Genomic DNA, 26,869 nt, shown 5'->3' on the forward strand with positions numbered 1-26,869 from the left:
CATCATATGGCTAATTATAATAATAATAACTACATGCTACTATAAAAGAAAAAAAAGATGGGGAAAGCTGTTGAAAGGTGTGAGCCTGCTCCATGATAATGCCCTGCACATTCCTCATCTTCTGCACTGAGGTGTGCCCAGGAATTCGGGTTTGAAATAGTGCTGCATCCTGCTTATTCCCCCTGACCTTGTTGGATTTCTTCTTCCTTCCTGTCCCGGATTCCTTTCTTCGTGAAAAACACTGTGTGCTGCTGATGACAAGGTGATTTCTGCTGCCAAGTTGTGGCTTGAAGGACAATAAGAGGACTTCTACAAAACTAGCCTGCAGAAGTATATTGAGAGCTGGAAAAATGTGCCATTTTGTCTGTTGACTATGTTAAAAAGTGTAATACATGGTGTTTGTTTCAACCTTCCATCACAACTACTTCTGGATGAATAAAAAATCTTTTTTTGAACTCCCTCATACAGTGAACTCTTTAAAATTTGGTCCCATGTCAAAAATCCCATGGATTTTAAAGAGGTATACCGAGTAGTTTAGGAGAAGCACATTCCAGTGAATATTAAGTATGCTAACAACTGAACTTTACTTCTATAAACATTTATAATGGCTAAAAGGTAGTTCTAGTGGTCAAAAAAATTTAAACAAGTTAGTTAATGAATAGAGTGTGTTACATTTCAGTCACAAATAATAATTCATGATTTATAACAGGAAAAAAAAAAAAAAAAGCCAAAGGCATTTCATTTCTGGGCATCAACCATGTTGCCCATTCATTCTTCTAATCAGCTCATAGCTACAAACATAATATTCAGTGTTTTAGATACAGTGTACAGTAATGGGTAGTTTATGTTACATGTAGGAAAAAAGATAATTTCAAGATTTATGTTGGTCCAATTTTAATGAAATTTGGGAGAGTTCAACAAATCATTAAAAAAGATCCAAATATAAAATTACATGAAAATCCATTTACTGGAAGTCGATTTATTAAATGTAGACAAAGAAATAATAATTGGATTTCTATTGGCTAGATTTTAATGAAATTTAGGTTGGCTTGATAAATCTTTTTAAAAGAATCAAATATAAAATGGCTGAGTGATACTCAGACATAAGTGATACTGAATTTGAATATGGGGAGTAAAATGTATGCAGGACAGGAGGGGTGGGGGGGGTTATGCTCTTAGTTAAGAAACATATTTAAGAAGCAGTGCACCCAGTCAACATGGGTGACTAGTGCAATGTTCAGTCATTTTGGTGTGACAAAAGAATTGGGAATACAAAAATGACAGTAGGAATGTGCTATAGACCTAAAGACTGTCATGACTATACCAAACAGCTATACAGAGAAATAGATTGGGCCAGTAAATCAAAATGTCTTATAATTGGGGGATTTTAACTTTCCAGATGTTGACTGGAATTTGTGGGTTGGTCACTGACACATTAGCAAGACTTTTGTTGGTTGACTTGTATGACTGTTTTCTACAGCAGCATCTTAGAAAGGCAACAAGAAAAAGCAATATTCTTGATCTCGTTATCAGCAGCGATTCTTCAAGAATTAAGAATCCGCAGGTAAAAGACCCACTATGCGGAAATGATTACAATATACTATTGTGGAATTTAATTAAAGACATAACTGCTGTCAAGGGTAAAGGGAAAGGATTTTGCTTTTGTAAGGGTGGTCCCAGACAGTTTTTAAATTCTCTGCAGTGGTATCAACTAATGACATTACTAACTGCAAATTCTAAATGAGAAGCATTCACGGAATCATAGAAGCTAGTTCTTCATACCAACTAAGAAATACTGTTCAGGGCTTAGGCCTAAATGGATGTGAGATGAACTGATGAGACTTGTGGCAGAGAAGAAATATGCATGGGATGCATATAAATTATGGTGATACAGAAGCCTATGGTTGATTTGCATGTTTAAATCTATAAATAGATTTATAGAATGTTCAAAACTATAAATCAGTCTGTAATAAAGTCAGAGGAGGTTAACAAGCTAAGGCATTTTATAAGAAGTATCTGGCAAAGAAAAGCAGTAAAGACTTCTGTGCTTATATTAACAGTAGAAGGAAGGGGTTGAATCACATTTGGCCACTTGATGTCAGTGGCTTGACTGTTGATGACCTGCTCAGATTGCTGGCAAATTGAAGAGGTATTTTGCATCTACATTCAAACATGAGAAATTCTTTAGGGAAGGGGATGGATACCCAAAGTTTATCAAACTCTAATAGGGAGTTAAATGATTTTGTAATAACTGAAAAGAAAATGGAAGAGAAATTGTTGAAGTTAAACATAAAAAAGGTGCCTGGGGTGGAGGGAATTTATCCAATTATATTAAGAGAGGCAGCAGCTAAACATAAAAAAGATGTTGTCTGACCATTGCCTTATACAGTTGAATAATCACTTCCTTATCCCTGCTGGCAAAATTAATGTACAGTATATCACTAACAACCCCCCCCCCATGAGTTAACCTTGCAGCCTTGTCTGCACTGCTCATTAAACCCGACTGCACGATTACCCCCAGGTTTTCTTCATTCTCCACTGCCCTGAGTGTGGTGCCATACAACTGTTACATTAAACTGAGATTACTGCTCTCTGTTACAAAGTACCTCATTTGTCAATATTAAACTTCATTTGCCACTTCTCAGTCCATTTTCCTAATTTTTCTAGATCTTGTTGTAGTGGCATTCCCTAATTACTGTGATTAAGTACTCCGACAATCTTCATATCATCTGCAAACTTAGACATTAAATCTGATACGCCTTCATCAATATCATTAAAAAATACAGAAAACAACAAAAGGACCAGTAGTTGAACCCTTTGGGGACTCTGCCAATAAAATTACTTCATTAATCCATTAAATAATTAGTAACTGAAAAGAAGAGTAGTGCCCGTTGATAACTACTCTATCTTATCCCAAACAACCATCCCTTTATCCATAGCAGCAACTTTCCCTTAATGTCACACTGCCTCAATTTGTATAGCAGTCTTTTATGTGCAACATTATCAAAAGCTTTTCTGAAATGTAAGTTTACGATGTTAAAATTATTTTTTGTATTCAGTTCTTTTGTTAGTGTGTCACAGTATCCAATCAGGTTGGTCAAACAAGACTGCCTATTAACAAATCCATGATGTTATTATAGCATAAGTGCATTTCTGTCTATATGGTCCTGCATGTTTTTTTTTTCTTTAACCAGTGACTCCATTATTTTCCCTGCAACAGAAGCCAAACTAATGGATCTGTAATTACTCATATCTCCCTTTGAACCTCCTTTGTGAATTGGGGATACATTTACACATCTTCAGTCCACACAGATCTCCTCCAAATCCAGAATGCTCCCATAACCATAGCTAAAGGTTTTCTTACCTCTTTTGCTGCCTCCTTTAATACAACTGGATAAATTCTATCCACATGAGGTGCCTTTTTTACATTTATCTCCAACAATTTCCCCTCAACTTTTCTTCTTAGTTACCACAAAATTATTTTGCGGCCAACCAGAATTGGATTCACTTTTGGCATCCCAATCACTCATGTATGAATGTAGATGTAAAATACCTATTCAGTTTGTCTGCAGTCTAAGCAGAATCATCAGCAATTAAACCATCAATGTACAAGTAGACCAATGTGATTCAACCTCTTCCTTCTACTGTTTCCATAAGTAAAGCAGTCTGCTGATTTTCTTTCGCTTTCTTTGCCACAGATTCTCGTATTCTGGCTAAGCTTGCCTAAATTTACTGTTCAACGTTTAGGCCTAAATGGATGTCAGATGAATTAATGAGGATTGTGGCAGAGAAGGAAAATGCATGGGATGCATATAAATTATCAGGCGACACAGAAGCCTATGGCAGATATAAGCTAGTCTGTAATTAAGTCACAAAGGAGGTTAGGTATGTAAAGGCAGATTACGAGAAATCTTTGGCAAAGAATGCAAAGAAAAACAGCAAAGAGTTCTTTACTTATGTAAACTCTAGAAGGAAAGGGATGAATCAGATTGGTCCACTTAACATAGATGGTTTGACTATTAATGATCCTGCTCAGGTAGCTGATAATCTCAATGAGTATTTTGCATCTACATTCACACATGAGGAGTTATTCAAGAAAGGGAATGCCAGACGTTTATGATTTCGTAATAACTGAGAGCAAAGTGGAGGAGAAATTTTCGAAGTTAAACATAAGGAAGGCACCTGGGGTGGAAGGGATCTATCCAGTTATATTAAAGGAGGCAGCAAAGGAAGTAAGCAAACCCTTGGTCATAATTATGAGAGCTTCCTTGGACTCAGGGGAGGTCCCCATGGACTGGAGGCATGCAAATATATCCCCAATTCAAAAGGTGACACAAGTAACTATAGACCTGTTAGTTTCATTTGTGTTCCGGGGAAAATAATGGAATCACTGGTTAAAGAAGCATTGCAAGATCATCTAGACAAGACTGCAGTAATAGTTAGGACACAGCATGGGTTAGATATGATGTGGTCAAAAGGAACTGGGTGCAAAAATAATTTTGATATCATATATTTCAATTTTAGGAAAAATTTTGATACTGTTGCACATTGAAGACTGCTATACAAATTGTTGTTGTTATTTGGTTTTTAGGAGCATTAGCAACTAAGGCCGTATTGCTCCGGGGATATGCGGTGGTTATTCCCTGACTTTTCCGCATCCTCCATATTTGGTGGTGACAGGCTCAAACCCCGGTCTAATCAAGAAGCGTGTGCTACGCACTGTTGCACCTGGCTACAGAGTCGCCACTATAAAAATTGGAACGGTATGGCATTAAGGGCAAGTTGCTGCAATGGATAAAGGGATGATTGAGTGAGAGATGGTAGAGAGTGGTAATCAAAGGACACTGCTGTTTGTGGACTAATGTTATTAGTGGAGTTCCCCAGGGTTCGGTGCTGGGCCCATTGTTGTTTTGTTTATTCATCAATGATATTCATGAAGTTATATCAGGCTTAATGTCCAAGTTTGCAGATGATACAAGAGTTGGCAGGGTTGTTAACAACAGTAATGACAGTATGCTACTGCAAAAAGATCTAGATAAGTTGAGCAAATGGGCTGAGAAGTGGCAACTGAAGTTTAACATTGACAAATGCAAAGTTCTGCATATGGGTAACCGAAGAGAAATGTACCGTGTGGTACTACACTCAGCCAAGTGGAGAGTGAAAAAGACCTGGTGATAATTGTGCAGTCAGATAAGAAGTTCTCTGAGCAGTGCATATGGGCTGCCAAAGCAGGTCATGGATACCAGGGACTTGTCCATACCAGGGACAAGGAGGTGATTATCCCGTTGTACAAGGCAGTGGTCAGGCTACACCTTGAGTACAGTGTACAGGTCTGGAGGCCTCATTTTAGGAAGGATTTAGAATTGCTGGAATGAGCACAAAGAAGGGAAACAAGATTGGTGAGGGGAACTCTTACCAAGAAAGGCTTAAGTACTTCAAATTGCAACACCTGGAGACTAGGCACCTGCTAGGTGACCTGACTGAGGTGTATAAGGCCTTGAATGGGTTGAGCAAGCTCAATGCTGATGGGATTCTTTCTCTTGCTCAGACTACGAACCTGAGGGGGCATAGATTCAAATTGAGGAGAGACAGTTGCAGAATGGATGTGCGGAAATTTGCCTTTAGCCAGTGGGTAGTTGATTGCTGGAACAGACTTCTATCGCTTGTTGTGGAAGTTGATAGCTTAAATAAATTTAAGGCTAAGCTAGACAGGATTTGGAGTAAATGGTTGATGGGAGGGCTTTTTTTTTTTTTTTTTTGGCTGATGCTGCATAAGCTTGCTTTCTTGTATTGTATGCCTAAGCTAATGCTAAATGCTAGCCTCCTTTGCGACTTGATTGCAAACTAGGTTATAACTACTGTAGTCATCTGTATCACCTGATAATTTATGTGCATCCCATGCATTTTTCTTTACTGCTTCAAGCCTCATCAGTTCATCTGATATCTATTTAAGTTAGTTTATGCCTTGAACTATATCTCTTAGTTGGTATAAAGAGCAGGCTAGTAGCTTCTACGGTAACATCCCTGAAAGCTTCCCATTTAGAATTTGCTGTTGGTAACTTCATCAATTGGACCCACTGCATAGAATTTAAAACTGTCTGAGACTGCTGTAGTCACCTTTATGAAAGTAAAAGCCATTGCCTTTGACAGTATTTACATCTTTAAGTAAATTCAGCATCAATACATTGTGATGATTGCCACCTAATAGGGCTTTTATGTACAGATTCTTAATGCGTGTAAGATCTGCAGATAATCCGATCAAGAGTAATGTTTTTTTCTTGTCTCTCTAACATGTTGGTGTAGGAAACAGTCATCCAATAAATCTATTATTCCCTATTTTCAAATTCTGTATCCTTTATATCCGAGTGATACAATGTGTCTGATATACTCACACTATCTGCATTTAGTGATTTGATTAATACTTCAAATTCATCAAATGTATTTACTTTGCTTCTATTATGAGTGTATACTGAGTGGACAGAAATCTTGGGATACCTACCTAGTAACAGGTAGGCCCACCTTTCGCCCAGATACGGGCAGTCACACAGCAAGGCATTGAGTCCACTAGTTCACAAAAGCATTCCACAGGTTTTTTTCATCCATCCTTGCTGCACCTGTCCATATTCCATCACATTCCTGGGTCGAGAATCCAAAGCTCGAACGGAACTTTCCATAGCATCCCAAAGATACTGCACTGGATTCATGTCTAATGAACAGGGAGGCCATTCCATGCTGGTAAAATCTGTGGAATGCTCTTTGAACCATGTTCTATTCACCACGGCTCTGTAGGGAAGAGCATTGTCCTGCTGGAGGAGTCCACTGTCCCGTGAGTGCACGATTACCATGAAGGGATGCAGATGGTCTGCAAGGATGGCCACGTAACCTGGACACATTCAGAGATGTGTCTAGACGTACAAAAGGTCCCGATGTGTCTAGACGTACAAAAGGTGCCAGTTGAACACGCCCCAGACCATTACCAACCTTCCACCTGCCCAAACAGTCCCTTGTTGACATGATGGATGCAGAGCTTCATGCGGTTTCCACCAGATATGCACCCTCCTATCTGCTCAAAATAACTGGAAGTGGGACTCATCGGACCAGGAGACCCATCTCCAGTCATCCACAGTCCAGTGCCGATGTTCTTTTGCTCAGTTGAGGCATAGAGGCCTGTGTCATGGTGTTAGCAATGGGGCTGTTGTGGGTCTGCGGCTAATGATCACCTGATGGTCTTGGTGGAGACATTTCTGGCATCTCCCTCGTTTAAGTCGGTGGTGATTTGTGCCCCTGTTGCTCTCCAGTTGGCCAAAACAATGCGAGACAGATGTTGATAGCCATGTTCATCCACCACCTTTCTTCGCCCACAGTTCTGTCCACAATGAGATGTTATTCTGGAAATGACATATTCCTGATACACTCTTGATACTGTCAAGCGGGGATAGTACAATTTCTGTACCACCTACATGATAGAGTGACCCATGCATCTGGCACCATCATCCCTCTTTCAAAATCGGCATATTGACATCAAATTACTGTCTACATGAATGCAGTGTACCTATATACCTGCAAAGTGGTGGGTTCATCCACTAGCAAGAGGGGTGAGTGACAGCGTCGCATTGCCGAGGAACCAGGTATCCTACAAATTCTGTCCTTTCATTGTACGTACAAGTATACCTGCAACTATTTTTATTCTTAATAATCCTTCTATTTAAGTGTATTCCATCCCTGTATAAAGTCTCTTCTGGTAAGCACAGACCACACTGAAAAAAATTCTACTTAATGAGCCTTGCACACTTTTTTCTGGACTGAATTGATTGGCAAGGCTGTCATCATGTACTCTCTCCCATCACGTCTGGGCAGAATTGCAGACACTTTCAAATGTAATCCTAACTTGCTACTTTTTTTCAACATTGTACTGTACTTGTTAAGTAAGTCTCAGATCTCCTACTCTTAAAATCATTAGTGCCAACATGTACAACGGTATCATCTTTTGTGCTCATAAGGGATGAGTAGAAAAGATAACTTACAAAGTATTAGTATTCCTCATATAGTGCAAGGAAGCCACAGGCTTTTGCTGCACTGGCAAAACAAAAAAAAAAAAAAAAAAAACCAAGTACATAAGAAAAGACAAATTATATGCTTCCCTCCTCACGCAGGTAAGTATCCAGTTGACCCTTGAAGTTACTCAAACTGTCAGCCTCAACTACCGGCAAGGGCAACTTATTCCAACTATCAATGACTGGACAAAAGAAAACTTCCTACGAAGTTTCTTACGATATAATTTATGAAGTAGATTATTACTTCATAAATTATATCTTAGTAATCTGTTTTCTCATCTAAAAAAAAAAGAGAAATAGATATAAGCCTAAGGTTCTAGTCTTGTGTAATTTATATTAAAAAATGACGCAAAAGAATTCCTGAAAATTAAATTTATTTATTCTTTTATTGTAGATGCATTTAGTTCATAGGAATGTTGACTATGATTCACTTGAAAAGGCATTAGAGGCATCTGATGGCTTAGCAGTCCTTGCTGTTCTTTTCAAAGTAAGATCTTATGATAAGTTTTCATTTTAATAGATTTATGAAATACCATTTATTAACTCTTAGCAGTTTATCCAGATTATTTTCACTATTTATTTCATGTGGTCCAGCTCTAAAATAAAAAAAACAATAAATAAAAATTAGAAATTTGATTTTCAAAATTTATTTTTTGATTTACATGAACTAATATATAAAATTTTGTGTAACTCATTTTAAAAAGGCTCTAGACATTTTAAATGTTAATTATTTACATAATTTTACAGATGTTTCTTAAAACATTCACTAGGATGCAATCCATTTTTTTTCTTGCACGTCTCGCAATACCAACCTGTTCCATTTCTCACTTCTAATATTACCAGGTGGGAAGGAGCAGCAGTGCGTAGCACACGCTTCTTGATTAGACCGGGGTTCGAACCCGTCACCACCAAATACGGAGGATGCAGAAAGGTCAGGGAATGACTACCGCATATTCCCGGATATTCACTATGTACAGCCAGGCCTTGCATAATGTGAGTTCGATTAACGCGATTTTCAGTTAACGCTATTTGAAAAATTATACCACTTTTCACTTTACACGATGCAAATTTCCAGTTAACGTGATCTTTTTTTTTTTTTTTTTTTTTTTTTTTATGCGATGGTTGAAAAAGATTTGAATCACACGTTAAGCTTACCGCGAGTCGTACTGTCAATAAACAAATGTTTGCCTGCTGCCCACCTCGGTGTGTTCCATCAACCATCGGAAGAAGACATGTTACGTTTGTCTCCTGCTAATAAAGTCAATGCAGACTTGCATTTAAAAATTCAATTTTTTAAATGAGCCAGATGAAAATATTACCGCGAAGGAGATAACGGTAAAAGAATTAGATGAAATCTTTCGTATCGCAGAGAACCTCAAGCAAAAGGTTTGAGGTTCTCTGCGATATTTATTTCGCCAGGGCCCAGAGAAGATTGTTGTCGGCTATCGGAAATTGATTGATGAAAAGAGAAAGTCAACACTGTTCAAATATTTCCGCAACAGCTATTTCTTCATTGTGTATTTTATGTCAGAGGTTCCCAAACTTTCTCAGTTCACGGCGCCCTTAGTGTCTCAGTAATTTTTTCAAGGCACACCCAGACCAAAAGAAATACCTAACAATTCCGTTTAGTAGTTATGTCCAAACAACTTAATAAGAAATGCTGAAACTGTGAACTACCTCGAGCTAGTAGTAGTTCGCGCGGTGTCAGACAGATGTCGAGTATTGCTGTGTTTCCCTCGAAAATTTAAAATATTCCGCGGTGCACAGTTTGGGAACCGCTGTTTTATGCAATAAACATTTAATTCCATAATTATTTTCATTATCTTATACATTGTATACAGTTAAAAAGTTATTTAAAAGGTATTTTTAAAATTCTTTATGGACATTCCAGGTCAAGGACCAATTATAATTTTTCCTATTGATTATTATATTCGATTAACGTGTTTCCGTTTTGCAAGATGCGCTTGCGGGACGAATTAATCGCGTTAATCGAGGCCAGCCTGTACTACAAAACCTTTTCTTCTTATTCGGATTTTCATCTGTCACCACAAAATAGGATTGCCATTGAGTCTCTTCAGTATCTGAACTTAGTCTTAAAGAATGTTCTTATTTGGAACTTCTTGCAAAAGTGCTTGTGACAAAGATAGATCTTCCACCTTCCTCAAGGTGAAACCATTTGCAATAGAGATGTCTAAAAGCCAGAAAAACAACTTCTTCCACCATTTCATTGATGTTTGACTGAATGAATAACTAGTACAGTAACAGTCAGCTGTGCTAGTTATTTTTCATACTTGCATACTCATAAATAGTGACTGGCTTTTCAATTTGAAAATCCAGTTACTTTTATTTTTTGTTATTTTAGTTTTTATAGAAAGTAGAGAGCGTGAGTACATTTTCTTTTATCTTTCTCTACTAACACTTGAACTTTATCCTCTTTTTCAGAAACCAGTGATTCTGTGTTTTTCATCTCTGGTGGTACCTTTCCTGTTACACATAACAGTGCCTGTTGGGTGTATATTTAGTTGAAGTTCTTCTGCTAGTTAATTACTAATGTAAAATCAACCAGCAGTTACAAAGTAAAGTTTAACTTTACTTTGTAACTGCTGGTTGATTTTACGTTCACGTTTCCATGACATTGCAAGGGGAAAAAAAATGGGCTTTGTTTAGGTCCAACAAGAAAAAAAACACCGTGTGTACCCTGTACACATGAAAGATGTTTTATTTTATGTGAAAACATCCTTGGCTTGGATGAGGTTAAAGGGGTTTAGTATGAAAAGAATCCGAACATGTTTAACATTTTAAAGCATTTATTTTTTTTTCCAACAATTTCGTGAATTTGAGGTTGAAATACATGTTGAATAGGTAATTTACTTACAATGGGTTTGTGATAGCTAAAATATGATACATATACTTGAGATTGTAAAGAGTGTAAATGTTTTTGAAACACAGCATCAATTATAGTTCCATGATTAGTAGTCGATACAGACCTAGCATTTAACATTAGTCCAAATTTATTTTCTTAGAAATCAGTCAAAAGTTTGGATTGAGTGTCTGCAAAATTAACGTTGAAATCTTCACTAAGTATCATTGGTATTCGGTCTCATTTCTTGTGAGAAAATTGTTGTAGCAATGCAGCTTCATATACAGAAGTAAAACGAAATGGATGAATTCACTGATGTGTTCGATCTTTTGGTTAGGTGAAAATAAATGACTAAAAACAATATTGTTTGTAAGTAACAACATGAGTACGATTTTCCCTGTTATGATAAACTGCTACACCACTAGTTATTGATCTTCAACGACACAATCGAAGTTAGCTATGCTTGCTTCTTTGTTATTTAGCCACATTGTTGTGTGTGACTGCATCAATGAGATTGTCACTGTGAGTACTTAAACTTTGACAATTTAACTTTTGAATGGAAAGATCTTGTCGCTTACTGATGAACTCATATAAAGTATCTTGCATGGTAAATACAGGATTACTCGGCAACCTGGTCATTTCAGCTTGAAGTGCAAGAGTGGATGTAGCGTTTCTCAGTCCATGATAAAATTTCTTTTCTCCATTTGCAGCAATAATGTAAAGATCATTGATATTGGTAACTCGAGATAATGCAACATAAACTAGTTGTTGTCCATGACATATCTCATATTCGTAAACTACGGAATCGAAAGTACCTCCCTGAGATTTATGGATGGTAATAGCACAAGCCAGTATTAGTGGAAAATGATTTTGTTTAGCTGAGATCGTTCTGTTGTTATTCAATGAAACACTCACACTTGTGATCAGTATGGCTTCTAAATTGATTTCTCTAACCATAGCAAACCGACGAGCCTTCGTTCTAGCAGGGCTGTCAAAGTCGAAGCTGGTTGTTGCAGTATACTCTGTATAGCTGGTTCAGGAATCAATTGAAAATCCTCAGGTAATTCATTTGAACTCAAATCTTCTGGAATGAAATCTTCAGGAAGTTAACTTCTTGATTATAATTTCGTGATGTCAACGGTCCAGCTTCTTGATGAGAAGTCTATGTAGAAGGCTGGTGTTGATCAAAATCTTGAGAAGCAGATTTTATTAAACTGCATTTTTTTGTTCTCTTTGTTTTTTAACTAGTTCTTTTGTTGACATGGGAAGCTTTTTCGGTGGCTGTGAAGCTTTTATTCTTGCATACTTCTCTCAGTTTCCCTCAGCTGGAGTTTTAGCCATCTTTGAAATGCTTTTATAGGTGTTTTTACAATTCAGTAGTTAGCAAAATCCATTTGTAGACTAGTATGACATCATAAACAAAAACTACTGCAAGAAGTTATTGTTTGTTGAAGTAATTGTTTTATTGTTACATTCTTGAATCAAAGCCGTTTAAATTTTAAGCAATGAAATGGTCTTGTGTGAAAAAATATTCTTGGGAGAATATTCTTTAATAAAATCTGCAGTTTTATTAAAGTCTGCATTTTTTTCGTTCTCCATGTTTTTGAACTCATTCCTTTTCGACATAAGAGGCTTCTTTGGTGGCTTTGAAGCTTTTATTCTTGCATAATAATACTGTCTGCTGCTTACTCTACTGAATCAACATTAGTGACTGAGTTAGCAGCCTTTAGGAAGTGACGTCATTTCCGTACCTTAGTATGAACTTGCTCTACTGAATCAACTACTTACCCTACAGAATCGTCTTTAGTGACCGAGTTAGCATTGTTAGCACCATTTAGGAAGTTACGTAATTTAAAATCTAAATAGTCAGCTTTCTTCGTTACCAATCATTTGTGTCATTTTCGTTACAAGAAAATTTCATTACCAATCGATTTTACAATAGTGCCGCCACAGATGTTTTTGCATCAGAAATTCCCCCCTACCCCAAACCCTTTCAGTTATATGATTGATGTGTTCCTGCATTATGCTTTAGCAGTTTTTGGTATTCCACCTATGATTCCAGAGCTTCAAAAATTTATAACTCAGTATATCACAACTGATAAATGTGGTGGCTCATTTTCATCTCCCCTCTCAGAGGAAAAATGTTTACTTTGTGAGTTTGTTGTGTGTGGTTATCATTTCACTGATAACCACACACACAGCAAACAGCAAAAAACTGAACATCTACAGAAGTTACTCTCGGGTAAGTCCTATTCATAAAAATTTGTCTAATTATTGAGGCTAGTGGGAGCCAGACATGTTCACAAGCCGCCAAGTGGATTTTTTTTATTTATTGATTTGAAATTATTGTATTTCTATAAATTTTCATTTAAATGGTAGTATAGTATTTTTTGTGATTTTCTGATTAATTTGGTGTATTTATTCTTTACTTGACCTTTTGCATAGAAAACCACAGTTGACTTCTGCCAACATTGATTTCATATCGATATAGCTGATACTGGAAGTTTATACATAACTTGTAGCAGTGTAATCTGTATCAGCAGAGGATTATAAACTAAATTAACTTAACTTGATAGGAGATACAAAATTCATATAATGTTAACTCAGTAGGAGATTAAACTCAATACTAAAATATATATATATAGTGTTATAATTCCTTGGGAGTGTAATATTTTTAATTGTATTGAAATTGAATCGAAATCATGCCTCAGACCAGAGTAGCAAAGCAAAAGGCTCAAGTTAGTGGGGGTGGTTCTCCTCTGAATCACAGCCTTTTAAAATGTACTGCTTTGTTTGATGTTCGTGGAGCTATCAGGAAAGAGACATGATATTGCCAAGGGGGGGGGATGTTTTTGTGTATGCTCGGTGTGAGGAAGTTAGGTGCCAACTCAGCTATGTTATGGGGCTTTATAAGAGCTTGAAGAACAGGATAGATGCCCTCAAAAGACTTAAATTTGAGGGCTTATCACGCTCTCAGCTGCCTGCATCAATGCCAGAGCTTTCACTTGACCACCAAGCCACACAGTGGCAATCCCCATGGAAGAATGCACTGGTCCCACAGAAACTATATGCTGTCAGTGGCTGTGTTGTCAGAGAAACTGGGAATATATTGTGCAAAAAAAGGATAGGTGGAACAGGACCAGGGTATGACTACCACAGGTAAAAGTTGATGACGTAGAGCAGATATCATCTTTTAAGGGCACAAAATTAATTCATTAACAAGTATGAGTCAATGTTGAAAAAAAGTCATGAATTAGTGTTGAATTTGAAAGTGTCTGCAATTCAGCCCTGACGTGATAGGAGAGAGTATATGATGAGAGCCTTGGCAATCATTTCAGCCCTAGCAGAGATTGTGCAAGGCTCGTGGGGTAGAATGTTTCTTAGCATGGTCTGTGCTTGTTAACAGGCGAGACTGCTTCTACAGAGATGGGATACACTTAAATAGAAAGGGTGCAAGAATATTTGCTGATGCTATCGAGGCAGTGTTAGGTGGGTCGGAAAACTGCTGGCTCGGAGAGATACACAGACTACTAGAGTAACAGTAGCCACAGGCAGAAGTGAAAGTGATTCTTGCACTGCTTCTATTGGAATGAGCAGCAGTCTGGAAAGCAAGATGCTAGGGATTTCAAGGACTGCTGGGAGTCATCACAGAACAAGTAAATACATGGGCTGTGTTAGGGTAGCTAAGAATAAGAACAGGCGCATGTATACTTATGTGTACACCAATGAGTTTAGCAAATAAATTTGATGAATTTGAGGTGCTGGTCAAACATCAAAGGCAGATATTGTTGGGATATCAGATGTGGTATCACACAAATATAAGGAATGCAGAATTGGAATTTGGGGAGTACAATGTGTACAGAATGGACAGACAGGATAGGAAGTGAGGGGGATTATGCTGTTAGTTAAGAAACACACAAAATCTAAGTAAGTGCATCTAGTTGACATGAGTGGACAGTGCAATATCGAGTTAGTTTGGTGTGACATAAGCACTGGAAAAGCAAAATTGTGAGTTGTTATAGGCTTAATGACTCTGATGGATAATAGGAACGAGGATATCGACATGCAGGCGAATATTTTATGGCTCCAGCAAACACTTAAGTTTTTGATAAATTTTTGCTGTTTTATTAAATTAGTCATATTAATTTTCTTTATAGAAGTAGCTTTATAGTGCTAGTCACGCTCCTTAGTTTATTTTGAATTTTGATAGACATTTTGTAGGTTACTAATTAGTATCCTTAAAATCATGTACTGCTCGAAACTTGCTGCCGTTGTTCTAGTATATTAGACCGAAACAGAATAGTGAAGTGTAACATATATCTTGAACTTGATGGTATGACGTGATATGACTTGATGGTAAAACTAAATAGCGTAATACATAGGACTGTATTAGGAATCTGTTAGATTAGTATAGAATTGTCAGTTATCAATTAAATTATTAATCTTATTAATTTTCATTGTTAATTAAATTGTATTTAAATGGAAATCATGCACCAGACTAGAACAGCAAAGCAACATACAAGAAGTGCAGTGGCTCAGGGGAGAATTGAGGGGGACGATTCCCCAGTGCATCACAGTCTAAAAAAATGTGCAAAACATGAAATGTTTGCGGGTCATTCTGGAACAGGACATGATCTAGCCAAGGAGGATGTCTTTGTATGTGCTAGGTGCAGAGTGTGAAAAAATTACTCACCAACTCTGCAATGTCTGGAGAGAAGGCACATGCGAGGTGATCAGATTGAGGTGTATAAGGCATTGTTAAATATTATTTGGTTTTTTGGAGCATTAGCAACTAAGACCATATTGCTCCGGGACATGCGGTGGTCATTCCCTGACCTTTCCGCATCCTCCGTATTTGGTGGTGAAGGACTCGAACCCCGGTCTAATCAAGAAGCGTGTGCTACGCACTGCTGCTCCTTCCCACCTGGCTACGGAGGCGCCATATATAAGGCATTGAATGGGTTGAGCAAGCAGAATGCTGATGGGATTCTTCCTCTTGCTCAGATTAAGAACCTGAGGGGCATAGATTCAAATTGAGGAAAGACAGTTGTAGAATAGATGTGCAGAAATTTGCCTTTAGCCAGAGGGTAGTTGATTGGTGGAACAGACTTCCATCTCTTGTTGTGGACAGGCATTTGTAATGAATGGAGGAGGAGTGAAATGGTATTTTTTTTTTTTTTTTTTTTTTTTGGCTGATGCATAAACTTGCTTTCTTGCTTCATATGCTAATGCTAATTCAGCATTCTGATGGGCATCTACAAGAGTTTGAAGTGTAGGGTAGATGCCCTCAAAGGAATAAAGGCCCATCAAGCTGTCAGCTGCCCAACTCGACACCACTCAGAGCTCACTCTTGTGCATCAGGAAACACAGCGGCAATCTTCAGGGCAGAATGCACTGGTCCCACAGGAGCTAGTTATTCTCATTGACTCAATTGTCAGGGAAACAGGAAATATATTGTGCAAAAAGTATATGTAGAATAGGACTAGGTTGTGTCTGCCAGAGGCAAAAGTTGATGACACTGTAGAGCAGATATCATCTTTTAAGGGCACAACAGGTGATATAGTTGTACATGTTGGCACTAATGACATTAAGTGTAGGAAATCTGCAGACTTACTTAACAATTACAGGTCAATGTTGAAAAAAAGTCACGAGTTAGGATTAAATTTGAAAGTGTCTGTGATTCTGCCCAGACACAATAAGAGGGAGTATATGATGAGAGCCTTGTCAATCAATTCGGCCATGGAGAGATTGGGCAAGGCTCATGGTGTAAAATTTTTTTCAGCATGGTCTGTGCTTGTTAACATGGGAGACTGCTTCTACAGGGATGGGATACACTTAAATAGAAAGGGTGCAAGTATATTTTCAGATGCTATCGAGGCAGTGTTAGGTGGGTCAGAAAACTGTTAGCTTGTGGGGTTATGCAGACTAATACAGTAGACTTTCAGAATAACAGCACCTTCGGGGATTCGAGATGCCATTATTTCGATTTTTCCGTTATCTAGAAAGTTTTATTTTTAATATATTTAATGCAGAAATAATGAGGCTAAATAAGAAATAGAAAGGTTAAGAATGCAATTTAATTAACTGCATATAAAAAATGTAAACATGTTGACGATCCAATGTTATTTTCTGCCATTAATCCACTCCTACTTACGGCCATTCTATTTCATATTATTATATCAAGTTTGTCACTAAGTTTTAATGTTGTTCTTCTTTTCTTCTCTGTATGAGGTTTATTAACTTTGGCCATAGTGAGGGGTTTTTAATTTAAAATAAATGTAAAACAGCAGTATCATTTGCGATATCAGTTCAGAATTCACTTTTTTTTAAATGGCAAACTTAAACAAATACAGTAATTGCGTGACTTGCCATTTTCTTTTTTCGGCACTGCAGACATCTGCGCTATCTTATCTCAATGTGCCGTTAGCTCAAATGCTCCATTATTTCAACAGTCTACTGCACATTACCAGTAGCCACTGGCAGAGGTGAAAGTGATTCTTGCACTGCTTCTATTGTAATGAGCTGCAGCCTGGAAAACAAGGTGCCGGAGATTTCAAGAACTGCTGGGAGCATCATGGAATAAGTAAATATATGGGCTGGGTAGGGTAACTAAAATTAAGAACAGGTGCATGTACACCAATGCAAGGAGTTTAGTAAATAAATTTGATGAATTTGAGGTGCCGGTCAAAATATCAAAGATGGATATTGTAGGGATATCAGAGATGTAGTGCCACACGAATATAAGGAACGCAGAATTGGAATTTGGGGAGTCAGTGTGTACAGAAAGATAAGAAAGGAGGAGGGGTTATGTTGTTAGTTAAGAAACACACAGTCTAAGGCAGTGCATCCAGTTGACATTGGTGGACAATGCAACGTTGAGTAAGTTTGGTGTGACATAAACACTGGGAAAGCAAAATCGAGAGGAGTGTGTTACAGGCCTAATGACTCTGATGAGTACAATGAACAACTGCACAGTGAAATAGTGGTCTAGTAAATCAGATTGTATTATAATGCGGAATTTTAACTTCCCAGATATTGACTGTATTTGCAGATTGGTCATTAGCAAGGCTTTTTTCGATTGATTGTTTTCTACAGCAGCATGTTCGAGAGGCAACAAGGGGGAGTAATACTCTTGATCTGATTATCAGCAATAATTCTTCATGCATTAAGAATCTGCAGATAGAGAAACCACTAAGTGACAGTGATCACAGTGTACTGATGTGGGATTTACTCAAAGATGTAACTACCATCAAGGAAATGGTTTTTGTTTTCGTAAAGGAGACTACAGTGGTCACAGACAGTTTTCAAATTCTATACAGTGGGACTAATTGATGATGTTACCAACAGCAAATTCTAAATGGAAAGCATTCAAAGAATTAACCTTGGAAGCTGATAGACTTTTCATACCAACTAAGAATTATTGTTCAAGGTATAACCTAAATGTGTCATCGCCTCCGTAGCCAGGTGGGCAGGAGCAGCAGTGCATAGCACACGCTTCTTGATTAGCTCGGGGTTCGAGCCCGTGACCACCAAATACGGAGTATGTGGAAAGGTCATGGAATGACCACCGCATATCCCTGGAGCAATATGGCCTAGTTGCTAATGCTCCTAAAAAAAACCAAATAACATAACCTAAATGGATGTCAGATGAACTAATGAGACTTTTGGCAGAGAAGAAAAATTTATGCAATGCATATAAACTATCAGGGCCGACCGGGCTAACCGGGTGGGTAATGTGCCTGCCTGGCAACCCAAAGGTTGTGGGTTCGATTCCCACCTTGGGCTTGGATCAAAATAGAAAATGCAAAAACCTTGCAAGGTGCATTATGGCCACAGAAGCCGATGCGCCAACAACTAACAAAAAAAAAAAAACAAAAAAAAAACTAACTATCAGGTGACACAGAAGCCTATGGTAGATATAAGCTGGTCTATAATCAAGTCACAAAGGAGGTTAGACAGGCGTAGACAGATTATGAGAAATCCTTGTCAAAAGATGCAAAGGAAAACAGCAAAGAATTCTTTATTTATGTAAACTCTGGAAGGAAGAGGATGAATCAGATTGGCCCACTTGACATTGATGGTTCGACTGTTGATGATCCTGCTCAGGTAGCTGACAGACTGAATGAGTATTTTGCATCTACATTCATACATGAGGAGATATTCAGGGAGGGAAATGCCAGAAGTTTATCAAACTCTGATAGGGAGCTAAACGATTTTGTAATAACTGAGAGCAAAGTTGAGGAGAACTAGTTGAAATTAAACAGAAGAAAAGATACAATTTGATTAGATACTGTGATGTAGTCACAAAGGAACTGAATGCAAAAAATAATTTTGATATCATATACTTGGATTTCAGGAAAGCTTTTGATACTGTTGCACAAGGAAGACTGCTGTACAAATTGGAGCAGTTGGCATTGAGAGCATCCTTTATCCATTGCTGCTATGGATAAACGGATGGTTGAGTGGGAGAAGTCAGAGAGTGGTTATCAATGGATGCTACTCTTTGTGGACTAATGTAATTAGTATAGTCTCCCAGAGTTCATTGTTGGGTCCATTGTCGTTTTATATATTTATCAGTGATATTGATGAAGGTATATCAGGCTTAATGAACAAGTTTGCATATGATAAGAGGGTTGTCAAGTTTCTTATTGATAGTATGCTACTGCAATAGGATCTTGAAAAGTTGGGCAGATGGGCTGAGAGGTAAAAATTGAAGTTTCACATTGACAAATGTAAAGTGCTGCATATGGGTAGCAGAAACTCCTGAGTAACATATCAACTGTGTGGAACTATACTCATGGTAGTGGAGAATGAAAAAGACCTGGGAGTAATTGTGCAGTCAGATATGAAGTTTTCTGAGCAGTGTAGACAGTCTGGAAGAGTAGCTCATGCTGTCTTGTCAATGATATACAGTAATTTTTCTATCAGGGATAAGGAGGTGATTTTCCCCTTGTATAGCAATGGCCAAGCCACCCCTTGAGTACTGTATACAGGTTTGGAGGCTGCATTTTAGGAAGGATGTAGAGCTGCTTGAACGAGTACAGAGAATGGCAAAGAGATTGGTGAGGGGAACAAATGGTTGGTCTTACAAAGAAAGGCTTAAGTTCTGCAAATTGCAGCGTCTTAGACTAGACATCTGTGAGGTGATCTCATTGAGGTGTATAAGGCCCTGAATGGTTTGAGCCAGATTAAATGCCTGAGTGGACATAAATTAAAATTGAGGAAAGAGTTGTAGAATTGATATGCGGAAACTTGCGTTTAGCCAGCGGGTGGTTGATTGCTTGAACCAACTTCCATCTGTTGTTGTGGAAGTCAACAGCTTAAAGAGATTAGAGGCAGAATTAGGCAAAAATTTGAGTGAATGGATGGGTTAAATGGGAAAGTTTTTTTTTTTTTTTGGAGGGTGATGCTGTATAAGCTTGCTTTTTTGCATCATATGCCTCTGATAATGTGTACAATGAAGAAGTGTACAGAGAAATAGAGTGGGCCGGTAAATCAGATTGTCTTATAATGGGGGATTTTAACTTCCCGGATATTATATTGACTGGAACTTGTTGTTATTGTTATTTGGTTTTTAGGAGCATTAGCAACTAAGGCCATATTGCTCCGGGATATGCGGTGGTCATTCCCTGACCTTTCCGCATCCTCCGTATTTGGTAGTGACGGGCTCGAACCCCGGTCTAATCAAGAAGCGTGTGCTACGCACTGCTGCTCCTTCCCACCTGGCTACGGAGGCGCCTCACTGGAACTTGTGGGTTGGTTGTTGGACGTTAGCAAGGCTTGATATGTCGTTCAAGGTTTAGACCTAAATCGATGTCAGATGAACTAATGAGACTTGTGGCAGAGAAGAAAAATGCATGGGATGTATATAAATTATCAGGTGACACACACAGAAGCCTATGGTAGATATAAGCTGGTCTGTAGTCAAGTCACGAATTAGGTTCGGCAGGTGAAGGCAGATTACAAGAAATCTTTGGCAAAGAAACAAAGAAAAAAGTTCTTTACTTATGTAAACTCTAGAAAGAAGGGGATGATTCAAATTGTTCCACTTGATATCGATGGTTCAACTATTGATGATCCTGCTCAGGGAGGAGAATGCCAAAAAAAAAATTTATTAAACTCTGGCAGAGAGCTAAATGATTTTGTAATAACTGAATAGAGACAAAATTGTTGAAGTTTAAAAAAGGTACCTGGGGTGGATTGGATCTATATCTATCCAGTTATATTAAAGGAGGCGGCAGCAGCGAAGTAAGTAAGCAGAACCTTAGCCATAATTATGAGATCTTCCTTGGACTCAGGGGAAGTTCCCATAGACTGGAGATGGGCAAATGCGACCCCAATTCACAAAAGTGATCAAAGGGTGACACAAGTACAGTAAGTGCCGATTAAGTGATCACTAGTTATTAGAATCGGCTGCTTTAGAGAATCAAATTTCTAAGAACAGATTAAAATCAGTAAAATGCACTACACTTTCATCGTTTATTAGAATCACATCTTCTGTTATAAGAATCAATTTTGAATGTCTCTGTGATATTTTTTAAGGCACATTTCTGGAGGTCACAACCATAAAACAGTTTTTGGTTTATTGAGCCTTTTTGTTTGTGCAATCTGTATGCAAAGTATTATTATAACAGAAAAAAAAAAAAAAAAAAGGTTTTTTTCTCTTTATAGGGTAATCCATAAAAATGGTGACACCACAAGAGAAGGCCGAATGAGTCGTGGTATGCAGAGTCAAATTTATAACTGTGCATGTTGAGATATTTTTTGTAACTGTGCAGGAAATGCACAGTTACAAAATATGGAATGTGCATCAATATGGAAAGGATTCTCCTTCCAAACCAAGTATCAGGAGGTGGGTTTAGAATTTTCAAGCGACAGGAAGTGTGATTGACCTGCCTTGAAGCGAACATCGACATGTCTCAAGAAACGACTGAAAATATCCAAAAAGAATTCCAGTGCAGTCCTCAAAATTAATAAACCATAAAGTTTTGCAAGCAATTAAGTTTTTATGTGTACAAAGTGCAAATTGTCCAAGCTTTGCAGCAAAATGACCTTCCTCAAAGCTATATAATTCACTTGTTCCACACTGGCTTCAATTGATGAAAATAATGAATACTTAAAAAAGGTGCTTGTCTCTGCTGAAGCCACTTGCCACATTTCTGGACATGTGAATCACTGCAATGTCCGGATGTAGGATTCTGAAAACCTGAACGACATTCGTGATAAGCTGGCCCATACATACATGGCAAGAAGTAGAATTGTGCCTTGATGTTCTAAGGACCACTAAGGGTGCACACATTGAGGTATATTGAAGAACATAAACTTTTGAAGTTTCACATTCACGATAGCCCCAAGTTAAACATTTGGTGTGGACTCATGCACTATAGGGTGATGGTCCATTTTTCTTTTGTGAGAAGAGCATCACAGGAAACATTTATCTCAACATGCTACTGCAGTTTGTGATCCATCAGCTGGAAGAGTTGCAGCTATTTATCATTTTTCAGCAGGACAATGCACCTTCACACTGGAGTGAAAATGTTCATCATTTTCTGGATGAAACATTTCCTGGTAGATGGATGGCTGTGATGGACCAATTTCCTGGCTTCCATGTTCCCCTGACATCATACCCTTAGACTTCTTCCTCTGGAGTACCTCAAGGATTTTGTGTCCAGACTGCCTGTTACTAACATTGAAACTCTTCGTGCAAGATAACCAAGGCAATCAAAACTGTGTATGTGTGTTGATAACCTGGCCCATACATGGCAAGAAGTAAAATTTTGCCTTGATGTTCTAAGGACCACTAAGGGTTCACACATTGAAGTATATTTAAACTTTTGAAGTTTCACAATAATTTGCATAAGACTGCATTGCTCTGTCTTTTGGTTGTGACAATTTGCCGATCAAGATATTATAAGCACCATGCTAATACACAAATCAGTAGTGTAATGGATAGAACAGTTTCATGCATGTTTTAATTACTCTGCCTATATATACAGTGAACAAGATGCAACGCAGGCAGGTCACTCACCCCAATTATTCCTTGATTTTTTGGCAGAAAAATTGAATGAAGCGATATAAATGAGATTAAAAAAAATAATAAATAAAAAACATGTCAACAGGAAGGGAATTTAATAATTAATTAAACTAACCACTGAACATTAGATTAAACTGGAATCATTTTCTTTTACCTTATATACTCATATCTTTAATTCAGTAATAAAATATTTCTGAAAATTTCATTTTATTGAAAGACATTTGAGAATGTGTGCTGCTAAATGTTAAGAGTACTATATAAGTTCTGCATTTTTAAAATAATCCATATGCAAGGCAGCACTTAATCTTACTCAGCAGTATGCCTGGTTAGACCAACTTGTGTTGCAGTGGCATTAGGGATCACTAGTAGATTATCTTATGATTGAAACTATTCCTGTTGGACAAATTCATTCAAAGAAAGCTGAAGAATTGCTTTCATCTTTTCATCATAAAGAATCTTATAGCAAGCAATGGTCTCACGAAGAACCCTTAATAACATTGCTTCTTTCAACATTGGGATCAGAATCCACTATGACTCCTATTGTTTCCTCCAGCTTTGAATTTTCTCTTAAACTTTTGAGGTTCAGGTTCTTTAAAGCATAGGTGTCAAACTCAAATAGGAACTGGCCACTAAACCTTATATGAAGATCAGTGCAGGCTGCATATTGACTTGACAATGCATTGGTTTTCAATATTTATATGTATTTATATTTATTTATTAACACATACATGCATACAAATCAGATAGGAACTATAGATAAAAAGAAACACATAATTTTGTTTTAATATTGAATAGAATCAAAATCAGTGCGAGAGAGACAGAACGTGCTGTGAGGGGAACAGCAGTCGGAGAGGGGGGAGTGCTGTCTCGCACTATTTAAAGTGCACGCGTAAACCAAGGTCAAAAGAGAATTTTATGATTTTTTTAGTTTTAAAATGAAATATTATCCGTGTTTTACTGTATTTTTATTATTTGTTGAATATTTCCCAATTAAATTTTAATTTGGTTCAGGCTGCACTCAGGAGTGTTGTGGGCTGCATGTGGTTTGACACCTCTGCTTTAAAGGGTAGTGGATATTATCATTACTATCATCGTCATCCCTTTATTTTGCATCTTTGCTTGTAACTAGAATCATCAGCTGTAAGATCTTTTCTGTCAGTAGCTCATTCACATCTTCAGTATCCATTCCAAACAAAGATATTTCCTTGCATTTCTGATAAATCTCACAGTTGTGGACAATGGGTAGAGTTTCATCCAGCAACCCTTCGTGGCTGACTGCTTGATAGCATTCCAGCTTGCAGCAATAACTGCCATAAGAATTTTACACTCCTTCCAGGACTGTTTGAGAGTTGTTGCTTCCTTCTAGTTGGTAACCTCAGCCATTGCTCTCAAGCAATACTGCTTCAGGATGAAGACAACGACCCCCCCCCCCAAGTCTACAGGCTGGAGCACAGAAGTGGGGAAAAGCATACTAACTTGAAAATCCACAATATAAGGACAATAAGTCACGGTGCTGATAGTTAACAAACCCTTAAATTCCATATTCTTTTCCAGTTCTGTTACAAAACAGTGCAGAAACTAATCTTGGAAAAAGAATTGCATAGGTTATTATTATATTATAACTTATATTAAAATTACTCTTATACCATATGAAAATTAACAATATAGTTTATTAGGCTGTTCGCTTACATTACTATACATTATTATGATGTTTTGGGTATCTTACCGATACCCATCATCTTAGAGGGGAACAGGTATCCTGTGTGTTATCAGACACTCAGCCTAAAACACTGATGGGTCCAATATCTCTCTATTACAGAAGATTTAGGAGAAGTCCGGTTGGCCTGCCTCCCTAAAATCCAGTCATGCACACCTCGATGGTAAGCCCTGTTATGTCACTTAGTTGGCAACGAACGTGTAGAGTGGTTCTCTTCAAGACGCCTGGTCAGCGTGAAGAGGAAAAGACCAAACCCTCCAGCATATGACAGCATGACAAAACAAATGGCCCTCAGTCCCCAGCAGCTTTCACTCTCCCTCTTACGGCAGCGAGAGGATCAGATTGGAAGCAGAGGGTGTTAAGAATCTCTGGGTACGACTAGGCTGCCATGCACTGAAACTGAACTTGGCCTGTTATAACGTAAGATCACTCATCGGTGAAGACAGGATATTAGAGCTGGAAAAGGAATATCATTGGTTTGGCTGAAACAAGAAGAAGAAATGAATCACTTATAAGTTTATCAAGTGGAAATCTGCTGTACACCAATGGAAACAGTGAAAGGAGTGAAGGTGGAGTTGGGTTTCTGCTCCATAAAGATTTTAAAAACAACATTTTGGAATTCAAAAGTACATCACCAAGGGTGTCAAGACTAATACTCAAGATTTCTAAGAGGTACAAGCTAAAGATTATAATGATTTATGCACCAACATCGAGCCATGATGATGAAGAGGTTAAAGAAATGTACACCGAAATTGAGAGTCTTCTAGATGAGCAGAAAACCTACTACACTATTATTATGGGGGTCTTCAATGCTAAGGTTGGAAAAAGACAAAACAGCACAGAAAGAGGAACTATAGGAAATTTTGGAATTGGTGAAAGAAACGAAAGAGGTGAAAGACTTGTGGAATTTGCAGAATCTCAAGGACTGTCAGTAATGAATACCCTTTTCAAGAAAAGGGTGAACAGAAAGTGGACATGGAAGAGTCCAAATGCATTAACAACTAATGAAATCGACTTCATCCTCACTAACAGAAGATATATTGTGAATGATGTTACTGTCCTGAATAAGGTAAATGTTGGAAGTGATCACAGAATGGTAAGATGTACACTTGATATAGATGTAGGAAAGGAAAGGAAAAAACTGACTCGAGTAAATAATACAAAGGTCTTTGAGATAACAGAAGAGGAGAAAAAGCAGTATGTACTGGAACTTAAGAACAAGTTTGAGCTTCTGCAGACTGCTCAGGACCAAGATATCGACAAGGAATATTACAACTTTCTGAAAGTGATAAAGCCCAAGAAACCTATAGGGAAAAATTAGTCAAGAAACACTTGTCATGATGAACCGAAGACGACAAATGAAAAGCAAGAAAAACACTGACAGGGAGAAAATTGAGTATACTGAGTTATGCAAAGCCATTAGAAAGAGACTCAGAGAGGACATAAGAAGATTTAACACAAGAAAAGTAGAACAAGCATTAAGGGAAAACAAAGGATTTAAATCAGCAGCCATGAGCAGTAATACAGAAAGACAAATGATACTGAAACTGAAGAATAGCGATGGTGTACTTATAAACAGCAGAGAAGGCATAATTCAAATAGCAGAAGACTACTATAGAGAATTATACAAGGAGCAGGGGAATGATGCCAGCAGTGGGGAAGATGGATTGCAAAGTAGTAACACATACGACATACCCGATATTCTTCCTGATGAGGTAGAACATGTATTGAAGAATCAGAAAGCCCCGGGGGAAGATGAAGTTACTGTAGAGTTGTTAAAATTGGGAGGAAGAGACATAACACAAAAACTGGCAAGGCTCTTCACAAAGTGCATTAGAAAAGGTGTGACGCCTAAGCAGTGGAATAATGCAATCATAGTTTTGCTGCATAAGAAAGGAGATAAATCAGAAATTGGAAATTATAGACCAATTAGCTTGTTATCCCACATCTACAAGTTGTTCACAAGGATCATTACTAACAGATTAGAAAGAATACTTGATGTGAATCAACCGAAAGAGCAAGCTGGCTTTAGGACATGATTCTCAACTATGGATCACCTTCACGTAATATCACAGCTAATGGAGAAAGCAAATGAATATAAAGCACCATTATGCCTGGCATTTGTGGATTATGAAAAGGCATTTGACTCCATACAGCATAAGGCAATGTTTCGGGCATTGGAAAGACAAGGCATAGATACTCCA

At 37.8% G+C, this 26,869-nt stretch overlaps 1 protein-coding gene across 1 annotated transcript in view; it reads left to right on the top strand.

Moving 5' to 3' along the window:
• Positions 1–26,869, top strand: part of LOC150081845 (carbonic anhydrase 2-like) — a 69,114-nt gene that overhangs the window by 15,175 nt on the left and 27,070 nt on the right. Inside the window, exon 3 of the mRNA XM_090380342.1 lies at positions 8,449–8,541. Coding sequence (XP_090236468.1) covers positions 8,449–8,541 — 93 coding nt within the window. The remainder of the gene's footprint in view (positions 1–8,448; positions 8,542–26,869) is intronic.

The sequence above is a fragment of the Mastigoproctus giganteus genome, chromosome 8 (assembly GCF_048544385.1).
Source record: "Mastigoproctus giganteus isolate SK-2022 chromosome 8, ASM4854438v1, whole genome shotgun sequence".
Classification (NCBI taxonomy): Eukaryota; Metazoa; Arthropoda; class Arachnida; order Uropygi; family Thelyphonidae; genus Mastigoproctus; species Mastigoproctus giganteus.